Source organism: Petaurus breviceps, unplaced genomic scaffold (genome assembly GCF_028583685.1).
Source record: "Petaurus breviceps papuanus isolate PSGF00001 unplaced genomic scaffold, PetGlider_PUasm1.0 90897, whole genome shotgun sequence".
Taxonomy (NCBI): Eukaryota; Metazoa; Chordata; class Mammalia; order Diprotodontia; family Petauridae; genus Petaurus; species Petaurus breviceps.
Window position 1 is genome coordinate 14,501,493 of NW_027187374.1, and position 12,907 is coordinate 14,514,399.

Below are 12,907 nucleotides of genomic sequence, written 5' to 3' on the forward strand. Positions count from 1 at the left end.
CATATAATTGGCTTCCTTCATAACCCTGTGTATTTCATTTTATTTTGTGCATTTAAATACATTATTCTGAGACTTCACCAGACTACAAAAAGGGGTCCATGACACAAAATGATAAGAATACCTGCTCAAAGGAAAAACAGCTTCAAAACTTTTCAAGGGCAACAACCCTTGTATCCTAGCAGAATGAAAACTCCATGAAGGAAGAAAAGAATTTCCAGTAACCAGGAACTATGACTTTATTCTTTGATCACATGTGCTCTCTTAGGTTGAGCCCATTCTCCCTAGGGATGTTGTTTGTTGTGCAAAGGGAGAATACTCACCAATTCAAGGAGATTTTTCCATAGCTGTCCTCAAAATACTAGTTTAGCAAATACCCTAAAAAAAACCCTGGTTGATACTCACCAGGGAGCACACAGGTTAGGAGATAGTACTAGCAGCTTAAATACTTAGCATCTTTAAAGTTATTCCTAGAACTCTTAGGAGAAGTGGTCAGGAATCCTCTGGGGACTTGGCTAACCAACAGAGCTGGGAAAAGTAGCCCTTGAGGAGGTGCTATTTATACTTAATACTTATATAAGTATTTATTTTATCCTATTAGATGGTAAGCTCCTTGTAGAGTTTATTATTTGTATCCCTGTTCTGTTGCATGTCTTGATAAACACTTGATAAACGTTTGCCTGATTGACTCATTAATTGAAAAAATTCACAATCTAACTAAAGACAATGTACATATACGTATATGCAAAATAGATACAAGGTAATTTAGCAGGCCTCATGTAGAAAGTGGCATTTGAGAAACCTAGGGATTATAAAAAAGATGGAGGGTAAGGGAGGCCATGGTTTAGGGGAAAACTAGCATAGTTATCAGCCAGTGCAATGGAGGACCGTCCTGTATGAGGACCATCATAAAGGTCAATTTGGCTGAAACACAGCCTATGTGAAGAAAAGTAATGAAACTGGAAAAGTGGATCAGAGACAGGATTTTAAATGCTAGGTGACAGAATGCCAGCCTTGAAGTTAGAAAGATCAGAGTTCAAATTCTGCCTCAGTCACTTACTTAGCTGTGTGACACCCTCGACACTTAACTTCTTTCAGGCAAAGTTTCCTCATCTGTAAAATAGGGATAAAAACCATACCTATCTTACAGGATTGTTGTAACATACCTAAAACACTTAGGAAACCTTAAACATTATATAAATGCTAGCTATTATTATGCCAAACACAAAATTTACATTTGATCTCCTGGAGTTTACTGAGAAGGGCAGTGTCAAGGTTAGATCTGCACTTAAGGAGAAAAAAAACCCAAACACTTTGGCAGTTTATATCATATTGCTGGGAAGCTGAAAGAGCCGAGTCAGGGAGATGAAACAGCCGCAGGGCAGTGGCAGGTCCGGCCCAGGGGTCACGGGAGACTCCCCTGGGGCGGCGAGTGGCTACCTGCAGTGAGACAAGGGACGTACGGGACCAGGGTAGGAGGTGGATGTGCCGGTGCAGTGAGGTTTCATCCAGCCTGGGCTGTTTGAGAGGCGCCCTTTGGCATGGGTGCGAGCTTCGGAGGCCCAGGGGCCGGAGGGTGGGGACGGCCATTAAGTCAGGGGGCTGATGACGTCACCGACAATGCGGCAAAAGAGAGGAATCCTAGGACAAAGCTTTGGGGTACACAGCCCACTGCTGGGGCTTGTGACTCTCCGTCCCCAGACCCCAAGCTGGTAGAGGGTACGGAGGAAAAGTGCGCTCGGGGGCCTTAGGCAGGCGCCGCGTCCCCTGCCCCAAGACCGGAGCTCCTTTCTCCCGCGGAGGCCCCGCAGACCACGCCCAGAACCCGAGCATGATAAAGTAGGGTTCCGGCCGGAACAAAGGAGGGAGGGCTCCTGAGAAGGGACAGGAAATGAGAGGCGTTGGAGGGAAGGGGCGTGGCGTGTTGAGCGCGCAGCCTTCCCAGCGGGCAGTGCGTGCTTTTTATCCCGTGTGATCGGTGTCTTGCTCGTTGTGATCCATAGTTACCATCTAGCTATGGCGCTCCACGTTCCCAAGGCTCCGGGCTTCGCCCAAATGCTGAAAGAAGGAGCTAAAGTGAGTGAATGAGAGGGGATTGGCTGAGGGAGAAGTTGGTTTGGTGCGGACTGCTGTGGCGAGAGGGTAAAAAAGAAGGCGAACTGATGTGGGTGGGCGCCTCTACAGGCTGGGCCGCCGGGAAGGAGAAGGTTCCAGAAGTGGGGGAGGGGGGGTGCAGTGCGCCCCACGCGCGGCGCTCTGGGGCCGGGGCGCGCCTCCCGAATGGTGCCGCCGGTAAGGGAGCCGCTGCGCTGGGCGGAGGGTCACGTGCTTCGGGGGCGCCTCCCTGGGACACGCGCTCGCGCTCCGCTCTCTTCTCTCCGAAAAAGCTCCCCCTGACCTGGACGAGTTCATTTGCCAGCTGAACCTGTTTAGTAGTGAGATGGAAAAGCTTTTGGAGGATGTGGATAGAGGGATGATATCATGAGGAAAAGAAATAGCATTTATTTAACACATACTGTACTAATAGGAACAGTTGTAGATTTTTTAAAAAGATAAGAACAGGTCCTTGTCAAGGTGCTTAAAGTCTTAAAAGGCTGTATTAATGCCAACAAGTGCATAAGGGAGAAACAGTTAATTGCGAGGTTCATGCGGGCAGGCTGCCTTCCCTTCAAGTGTTGTGCTAAATGGAGGTGTCATGGGATGCGTGGAACAGTGGACAGAGCACCGTTTTTTACGGAGTCAGGCCCAGGATATAAAATCCCCCTTCTGATGTTTACTATCTGTGAGCTTGACCTTGACTTAGTGATTTGTAAAATGAGGTGTTGGACTAGGTGGTCTCTGATGTCACTTCCAGCTCTAGACCCTGAACAGCTCTCTGACTTTGATAGCATCCATGTTTGCCAGCATATCTCATTTGATCCTCATAACATTTCTGTGAAGTAGGTACTACAGGTATTGTTATCCCCATTTTACCTATAAGAAGAGTGAGGCTCAGATTAATTGACTTTTTCCATGTTCTCACCTAGTAAATGTATTAGGCAAGCCTAATTAGTTCAGAAATTGAATCCATGATATTTACTTCCCTTTTTCGGAGAAGATTAGAATTAGCTTTACTACTCTTACCTTGCCAGACTGTGGTCATGATCCCAAGGTCTGGTCTTTCGTGTAATTTTAGAGATATAGGTAAGAAGTTCTTTTATTAAAACATTGTGATGTCTTTTCTTATATTTTTACCACTTTAACTGACTAAATTTGGCCATGCTGAATTACTTATCTGGATATATATATATAATTCCTCCCACTGAGTGAAAGAATATTTTTAAAGAATTGAGGTGGATGGAATATGAAGTAACAGCTAAATGGTTTGAAGAGTCTGGGGTCTTGCAAGCTTAGCATGGAGATGCATAATTCATCCCAGGTGCTTGTTTGAAAACTTTGTTCCTAATAGAAACTTAAGAAATTTGTCTCTAAATTATGTAGTCATCTAGAAAATAAGTTTGAAGAACACAGCCATGTTTATGATAAAGTAACTTACTATATTCCATCTAATTCAATATTTATTAAGTACCTATTATGAGTGGCAATGTATGCAAAGTATTGTAGTGAATAGAGAGCAGTGATTGCCCTCAAAATCAAGAACACTTGAGTTTAAGGCCATGACATATTCTGGCTTTGGCACCTGCCTTTAGAGAATTGCCTGTAATGCTAAGAGGTTAAGTGACTTGCTCAGGGTCACAATCAGGATTAGTAGGAGTTCCTCAGATCTTGAGTTCAAATCCTGCCTTACATACTAAGTAGACAGATGATAATGAAGAAAGGCACATAAATTATTTGAACCTCAGCTACCCCTTATCTGTAATACCAAAATAATCTGTGACATGGTTACTTTTAGTATCTGTCACATAGGGTTGTTGTCAAAATAAAGTAAGATAATGATGTTTTTCATGTTGTGAGGCTATTAATATATACATGGTACTGTGCTAGATTTTAGTGTTACAAAAATTTAAAAAAAAAGAATAGTCCCTGCCCCAAAGAACTTTTTAGAAGTCCAGTAGTTTTGAGCAGCAGTATTTATGTGTTAATGGCAAAGTTGGCATTCAGTATCACTCAGAAATAGTACCTATATTCTGAATAAAAATCTGAAGTTCCTCTAAATCTTGGGAGAAGATTTGATAATTATAATAAAGGGAAAGTTTTGGATCTGATGGTGCCTTTGGAATTGAAATAATATAACTTAAATTAACAAATAATCAGTATCCCGCCTCTTTTCACTGCCTTTTGAGAAAGAGAAACAGCATGTTTTGATGTCTGAACTAACTTATAATTAATTGTAAAAAATCATCGTCCTTTATGTTCAAGATGCTCATAGAGCATTTGTTATATGTAAGATGTTTAGCAGAGGTTATACAAAAGTGCATTTTTTTCTACTTCACAAGTACCTGTCTTATTGATTAAATTTATCAGCTGCATAATTTTGTTTTTCTTTTAAAGCATTATTCAGGATTGGAGGAAGCTGTATATAGGAATATACAAGCATGTAAGGAGCTTGCCCAGACTACCCGTACAGCATATGGACCAAATGGTAATTCTAAATATATCATATGAATCACTAATAGTTACTGCCTATTGCTTTAAGATTCGTTTTATGGTTATTTAAAATTAGACATTTCTTACAAATCTGTAGCTATGGAAAATTTAATTTTAAAATGTTGAGACAATGTGTAAGAGATTTGTTGTATGGACCCAAAATTGAAATAGCAGAGGTCAATATCACTAATTTTCTTATTAAGAACATTTTTAGTAACTCTTGACCTTATTTTTGTTGTGCAAGTTATGTCTAAGAAGAACTACTTCCTGCAGTACTGGTAGAAAGAAGATAAAAAAGTAAATGAAACAGAAACTTTGCCCTCAAAAATTCCATTCCACAATTTTTTGTAATGGAGAGATCAGTGAATTTAAGAGACATGATTTCTGGTGTTATCTCCCACCCCATAACTGTGAGACCTGGGGCACATCATTTTATCTCTAGATCACAGTTTCCTTATCTCTAAAATGAAAGGGAGGGGCAGCTAGGTGGCGCAGTGAGTCAGAGTGCAGGCCCTGGAGTCTGGAGGATCAGTTCCAGCCTCAGATACTTAGCACCCACACAAAAAAACTGGCCGTGTAACCTTGGGCAAGTTATTTAACCCCAATTGCTTTTAAAAATAAATGAAAGGGATAGATTTGATGATCTTGGAGGTATTTTGCAGACAAATGCCACTAGGGATTCAGGGGTGGGAGGTGTCACTTTTATCCATGGTAGACTGGGGAGGTTTTATAGAAGAGGCATGGAGTGAGCTATCCTTCAAAGATATTAGGGTCATGTGAAGCTGTATAAAGAGTAAGCAGTTGGAAATTTATGCTTTATGGGTGTCTGAGGAAGATGATATTTTGTAGATTATAAACCTTAAAGGGATATAGAAATATGAATTTCTTTGTTATTTTTAGGAATGAACAAAATGGTTATCAATCATCTGGAGAAGCTCTTTGTGACAAATGATGCAGCTACAATTTTAAGAGAGCTAGAAGTAAGTAATTAAGCATTCTTTAGTAGCATGAATAATAAAAATTTGTCTTATTCAAGAAATACCTTTTCCTTCAGATTAGTATTATGGAGGATTTTCAGTGAACATAGAAAGGTATCTTTCAGGAAGAAAGATTTTAGGAATACTATTTATTTTAAGCATTTTCTTGGAAATCTTTTCAAAATTAAATGCTTTCCTGACTTGTGTTCATAACTGAACTTTTTCTTCATGTCTTAGGGTTGTCATTGAACATTAATTATTATGCCTGTTGTATAAAATAGTGACATGCTTGGATTTAAGGATATCACTTGTGTGAGACTTTTCCCCCCTCATGTGATATGCTTTTTTTATTGTAAAAATCCTCTAATTTTTTTTGTCTTGTCTCGTCACTTACTGTTTTTGTGAGAGTATCTCTTAAACAACTTTGCTTAGTTCTGCAGTTTCTAGTAGTAATGATGGGTGGGTGATGTTATTCTTACAATACTTTATTGTATTAGGAGTAAAGTATAAAACTATAGAAAAAGAGTGGTGGTGTTAACTGTCCAACAGGAAGATCGAACATTCAGCCTTTGCCTTATTAATGTAATAACTTCGATGAAATGAAAGGAAAAAAATACATATACTTAAGACATATTGGAAGTTTTACTAAAATTTAGGCAGTGTTTCAAGGAAAAATGTTTTAACTTTTCAATTAAAATTCATATCTACTAATAGGTACAGCATCCTGCTGCGAAAATGATTGTAATGGCTTCTCACATGCAAGAGCAAGAGGTTGGGGATGGCACAAATTTTGTCCTTGTATTTGCTGGAGCCCTCCTAGAGTTAGCTGAAGAGCTCTTGAGAATCGGCCTGTCTGTTTCAGAGGCAAGTATTTCATTTTGTAATTTGATTTCAATTAAAATATAATTTTAAAACAAGATCAGTAAGCATTTGTCTATCCATTTAAATAATTTCCTCTTTCATTTTCATGAGGACTTAAAAATTTTATTTATTATTTGTTACTAGTTTTTAATGCAGTATGGACCATACATGTATTGTGTAGGATCTCTGATTTTCTGTACATGTTGGCATTTTTGTTTTTAGTTTTTTTTTTTTTAATTAGAAACTTAGTCAACAACAAAAAATGTTTGTTTCCATATATAAAGATCAGAAAGAGGTTTACCTGTGAGACTAAATCTACAGCATATTTAAAGTGTACATTAACTTTGACATGCTAGCATTAGTTATTGTCCTGAATGTCTGCTTCTCAACTGCCTTTTGCTCTTTTCTGTATATGTGTGTTTTTTATTGATGCTGTTTGCCCTTTTTTTTTTGTATCACTATCACTACTCCCCACAATATTCTCTTGTAACAAATATGTCAAGCAAAACAAATTTGTGTTGTATTGGTCAGACCTGAAAATATGTCTCATTCTGCACCCACTCTTCAAGGTGGTGGGAAGTATGCTTAGTCATCAGTTTTTTGGAGTCGTGAGTGTTCATTACGTTGAGCAGAGTTCTTAAGTCTTTCAGAATTATCCTTTACAATGTTGTACTTATTGTAAAAATTATTCTTCTGGTCCTGCTTACTTCACTTAAGCAGTTCCTGCAGTTCTAGTTCTTTCGGGTTTCTCTGAATCCATCCCTTTCATCAGTTCTTATGGTGTGATAATGCTCTATTATTTTTCATATGCTATAATTATTCAAGCATTGCCCAACTGATGGGCACCCACTATTTTTCTAGTTCTTTTATATCTGTGAGTCTTTTATCTCTGGAGTCTAAACCTTAGTGGCGGTATTGCCATTGTCAGAGAGCAGGTACAGTTTTTAGTGACTTCGGGGTATAATTACAAATTGCTTTCCAGAATGTTTGTACCAACTGACAGGATCAGTAATGTTAAATATGTCAACATGTCTGTCTTCCCATAGACCTCTGACAGTTGCCATTTTCATTTTTTTCATCATTGCTGATCTGATAGGTATGTGATAGAAATGTAAGGTTTTTTTTCTTAATGTAATTTACTCTTATTGTTAATGATTTGAAGCATTTTTTCTTTCAAGAACTGCTTGTTAATTTTCTTTGCCCATTTATCTATTGGGGAATGATCTTTGTCCTTAACATTTGTATCAATTCACCCATTGTACCTCTATCAGAATTAGAAGGGGAAAGTGCTTTCATTGATCTTGTTTGTGCAAAAAAGTCTTTCATATTTATGTAATCAAAGTTGTACAGTTTATCCTCTCATGATCTCTTATGTCTTATTTGATCAAGAACTCTTCCCCTATCTATGGTTGGGAAAGGTATCTCCTTCCCTGTGCTTGTAATGTGTTCATGATGTAGTCTTTTACATCTGGTTTGTGTATCCATCTGGAGAATATTGTAGTGTATGTGAGATGTTGTCTAAGCCTAATTTCTCCCAAACTGCTTTCCACTTTGCCAGTTTTTGTTGAGTAATGTGTCTTTACCCTGGTTAATATCATTGAAGTTATTGAACATTATGCTATAATCCAACCTCAACTGGGCCATCAGTCTTTATATTTCCCTCTAGAAGATTCCCTGTTTCATACCCCATAGCAGCTATTCCAAACCTTTTCTTCCTTCCATAAGATCCTCCACACTATTCAACTCACCCTCAGTTAAATTCCTTACCTCTGACTTGGGAGGAAAAAAGAAATTATTCAGTATGATCTACTCCCTCCTCACTCATTCTGTTTATCTCAAAACCCCTTAACAACATCATCTTCTCTTTTCCTCAGTATCCAAAAAATTCATAGTCCTCTCCAAGCTCCATCTTCTGCATGAAGTCTTTGCTTATCTCCTCTCCCCAAATTACTAGTGTCCTCCTCTTATAAGTACTTCTAGTCTCTAGCAGAGGAGGCACTTAATAAATACTCGATGGAATAAAAAAAAATTGGGTATATAATTAACTCCAGTTTTTATAAACTCTTTTCAAGAATAAACAAAGATAGTATTCTACAAAAATTTTATAATACAGATGTGGTGTAATGATAATTCCATCATTTAGATGGGAGAAAAATCAAATGATTAAAGAAAATTCTTTTTGGGGGCGGTTAGGTGGTGCAGTGAATAAGCATTGGCTTATTCAATTCAAAGCACTTGAAGCCAGTGCTTTGAGCACTGGCCCTTGAATCAGGAAGATCCGAGTTCAAATCTGGCCTCAGACACTTGAGACTTAACTAGCTGTATGACCTTGGGCAAGTTATTTAACCTCAGTTGCCTTGCCTTCCCCCCTCTAAAAAAAATAAAATAAAACCAACAACCAGAATTATCTACAATGGGAAAACATTAGGGGTTTCTCCTATAATATCTTTTCTCCTTTTTCTTCTCTCTTTTAATCAAACATTTCTCTTTCCTCATTTCCTTTTTAAAATTTTTGAACTTAAAACCGGTATTTCCACATACACTGTAAAATAGAAAAAAAGGATAATAAATGAAACTGTGTCTCTATTTTAATAATCTCTAGTTTATTTTTCCTTTATAGATAAAAATCTGTCCTGCTTGAGATTCTTTTTGGCCTTCTCTTCCTCCAAAGAGAAAAAACTAAACCCTTTGTAATCAGACTGCATGGTCAAGCAATATAAATTCCTACATTGGCCATATCCATAAACATGTCTCATTCTGCACAAGAATGTTAATTGCCAACACAATAGATACTGTTTTAGAAATGATAACTATAGCAGTAAGGCAAAAGAAATAAAGGAACAGTAATAGAAAACTCAATTATTGCTTTTCTCAGATGATGACAGTTTGAAAAACCCTACCTAAAGTCAGCTAAAAAGTTATCTTTTTAGTAAAGAAGGATATTAGAATCAGCCAGATTACCAAAAGTAATGCTGTACACAGTTTTTAAAATAATAATAATGAAATAATTATAAAATAAAATAATAGAATTCATCTAGAGAAACAAATGGTCAAGAATATCAGGGGAAACAATGAATACACATGAAAAAGATAAGAAATTTGTAATACCAGAACTGTATTTCCAAGTGGAAAAAGTTGGTCAATGAAAGAGATAAACTACACAAAATAAAGAAGCATTTGAACATTTAGCATAATGATCAATAAATCCAATGATATCAACCCAGGGGTAGAGATTTATTATTCAACAAAAGCTGATTGGAAAACAATTTGGCAGAAATTAGGTTTAGACTACATCTCATGGTTGTAACACCAATGCAATATTCACAGTGCCCACAGTCACTATAAATAAACCTGCATGGTGCTCAATCAAAATATAACAGACTCTCCATATATAAGACAGAAGCAAAACATTTATTCAGGCACCAGAAAACCAAATCCCAAAACCAGTAAGCCAATTCCATCATAGTAGGAAAGAAATTAATAAGCTGTAATAGCACAGAGTGCCACAGCATCCTTTAGCCATCCCTCAAACCTAGTTGTCACAGCAGGTGGCAAACACCAACTTTTACTCACAAGCCTGTCTGTCTCTCTCTGAAGCCTGCTCTCCTCTCTCCTCCCAACAGTCTAGATGGCTCTAACTCCTAGCTTCCTGTGGTCTCTGCTCCACCCTTCAGCAGACTCCTCCCACCACAGGCTCCATGTGATTACATTCAGCCTATTAGGGGGCAGAGTATATTTTTAGCACAGGGAAGGGCTTCAAATTCCCTTAGGCTTATTAAGGTATGGGGAAAGATCTTCAGATTTCATTACCTTTACAATGGTACACCACAATATTCTCTAAATGGATACACAGCCCAAATGTAAAAGATTACTTCTTTGGGGCAGCTAGGTGGCACAGTGAATAGAGCACAGGCCCTGGAATCGGGAGGACCTGAGTTCAAATCTGGCCTGACACTTAGTATGTGACCTTGGGCAAGTCACTTAACCCCAGTTGCCCTGCCTTCCCCCCTCCAAATAGCACACACACAAAAAGATTACCACATGAAGACATTAGAGGCATTTCCTTTATCAATTTTTCAGAGGATGTAATATGGCAGGACTGACTGGACAGAGAAGAAGCGTACAGGGGGCAAAGGATTCAAGAGCAAAGGACCATGTAGAGTTGAAATAGTTAACCTTTCTGTTGAAGTTTGGAGACTATGAAATCAAAAATTAGTGAAAGTGTTTAAAGAAATAAATTGCTTTCCAAGAACTGGTTTGGTACTCAAGAAGGTAGTAAAAGAGAAGAAATGTGGTCAATATTAGCCATCTATGCTTTAAAAAATCACACTTGAGACATGAAGCTCTTTCAAGAATATTTTCCCCCAATTGTGTTTTCTTGTATTTAGTTGTTTATTCTACTGTGACTTCAGCATAGGTATTTTGTGGAGTGGTCTAGCACCTGGCACATTAGAATATCAAAATAATCAAATTAAATTTTTTTTTTAAATCACAAGACCAATTTAAAATCATAGATTCGTTTATTGTTTGGAAAGATAATTATTGTCTTTCATATTGTAGGTCATAGAAGGTTATGAAATAGCTTGCAGAAAAGCCCACGAAATTCTTCCTGATTTGGTATGTTGTTCTGCAAAAAATCTTAGAGATGTTGATGAAGTATCATCTCTGCTTCAAACCTCCATTATGAGCAAGCAGTATGGAAATGAAGTCTTTTTGGCAAAACTTATTTCCCAGGCATGTGGTAAGTAAATTTTTTAAAACTCACACACCCCTTTTCCTCCAAAAGTTCGTGTATTATGGTTTGGTTGTTAAAATCGAGTGGGGTGATTTTGAGCAACTTGAAAATAATAATAGTGGAGTGCATACATACATGTATGTGTATATGTCTTTATATGCTCGAACTATTAAAAAAAAAGGGGGGGGTGACCAAGGGGGAAAAATATTTAAATGACTGAATGTCCTGGAATGACTGTTAGATGGGAGTCAGGAATCAGTTCTTTTCTCTCTTCGTTCCCTCATGTATCTCTCATGTGAACATTTCACTGCAGTAAGAATCTTTTCATACCCTGAGACCAGTGGTGTCAAACTAAAATAGAAATGAGGATCTCTGAATCAGGATCTCTGTAGGGAGAACATAGTGATTTAAAATGTAATATCATCTGCTATATTTTTATTTGTTTTAAATATTTACCACTTAAATTTTAATCTGGTTTGGGCTGCATGTTTGACACCTATTCCATAGAGTCTAGGGGTGGGGAACCTGTGGCCTCAAGGTTCTCAAGTATGGCCCCATTGACTGAATCCAGACTTCACAGAACAAATCTCCTTAATAAAAGAATTTGTTTTATAACACTCTGACTTGGTGAAAAGGTCACAGGTTCCCCACCCCTTCTCTAGACAGTTTGTTAGGCCTGTAGAGCTAAAAAGTGGGATAGTCTTAGTTTGCCTTCCTTCCTTTCCTTCCTGGTCAGCCACAAGATTCTAACTGTGTTCTTTTAACTTCTTGTACTCTCTTTTGCTGTGTGATGAAACAGGAGTAAAAAAGCTATATGATGGTATAATGATTTACTCCTTAATAAAATCACACTTATAATTGAAGCCATTTCAAGAATATTTTCTCCCAATGATGTTTTTTTGTCCACAGTTGTTTCCATAGCAACCATCTTAGAGCCATCTGTTCTCTTTATAGACTGCCTTATTTTAAAAAGACCAGATATTCTATTTTTGTGGATGGTTTTAGGGATTTTCAAGGGTAATTTTGATTGTAGTTTTGTTTTGTTATCTGCTGTTGTTTTGCTTTATGCCTTGATTTGAGAACCTAACCCCTTTTCTTGTAAAACTTTTACAGCCTATTATTTTTTTTACATGCACTGGGAAATAAGATATATAGGCACTGGGGTATGGAGATCCATCTTGCCCTACTGGAAAGTTGGAGGGAGAAAGGGGAAGATTGGATATAGGAGAGAGCAGGTTGGGGGATGGGGTATTCAGTGGGATCGCTGGTTTGAGCTGGTGGGTGGGGGAAAGACAGGGAGAAAATTTGTAACTCAAAATCTCCTAGAAATGAATGTTGTAAACTAAAAATAAACATTAAGAAATATATAAAATAAAAAATATAAGAAGTGGAAAAAAAAACTTAACCTGGCTCAAACCTATCTTTCCAGCCTCGTTGGACATTACTCTCCTTCTTATACTCTGATCTAGCCAAACTGGCCTTCTCTCCAAATCTCATACATGACACTATCTTCTGTCTCTCTGCCTTCACAATGAATCTCTGACTCTATTCCCCCATACTTGGAATGTATTTCCTCCATGCCTGCCTCACAGAGCCCAACTCTTCCTTTAAGACACAGCTTAAGCTCTGTCTTTCGTTTTTGTGGAGGGGGGACGGTAGGGCAATTGGAGTTAAGTGACTTGCCCAAGGTCACACAGCTAGGGGTGTGTGTGTGTGTGTGTGTGTGTGTGTGTGTGTGTGTGTGTGTGTG

The 12,907-nt window shown here is 38.1% G+C and overlaps 1 protein-coding gene across 1 annotated transcript in view; it reads left to right on the plus strand.

The window, feature by feature from the left end:
- The first annotated feature begins 1,903 nt into the window (after window positions 1-1,903).
- CCT8 (chaperonin containing TCP1 subunit 8) overlaps window positions 1,904-12,907 on the plus strand; it is a 19,450-nt gene continuing 8,446 nt past the window's right edge. The window contains exons 1-5 of the mRNA XM_069075055.1: window positions 1,904-2,073; window positions 4,489-4,579; window positions 5,485-5,564; window positions 6,276-6,425; window positions 10,983-11,163. Coding sequence (XP_068931156.1) covers window positions 2,014-2,073; window positions 4,489-4,579; window positions 5,485-5,564; window positions 6,276-6,425; window positions 10,983-11,163 — 562 coding nt within the window. The 5' untranslated portion in view covers window positions 1,904-2,013. The remainder of the gene's footprint in view (window positions 2,074-4,488; window positions 4,580-5,484; window positions 5,565-6,275; window positions 6,426-10,982; window positions 11,164-12,907) is intronic.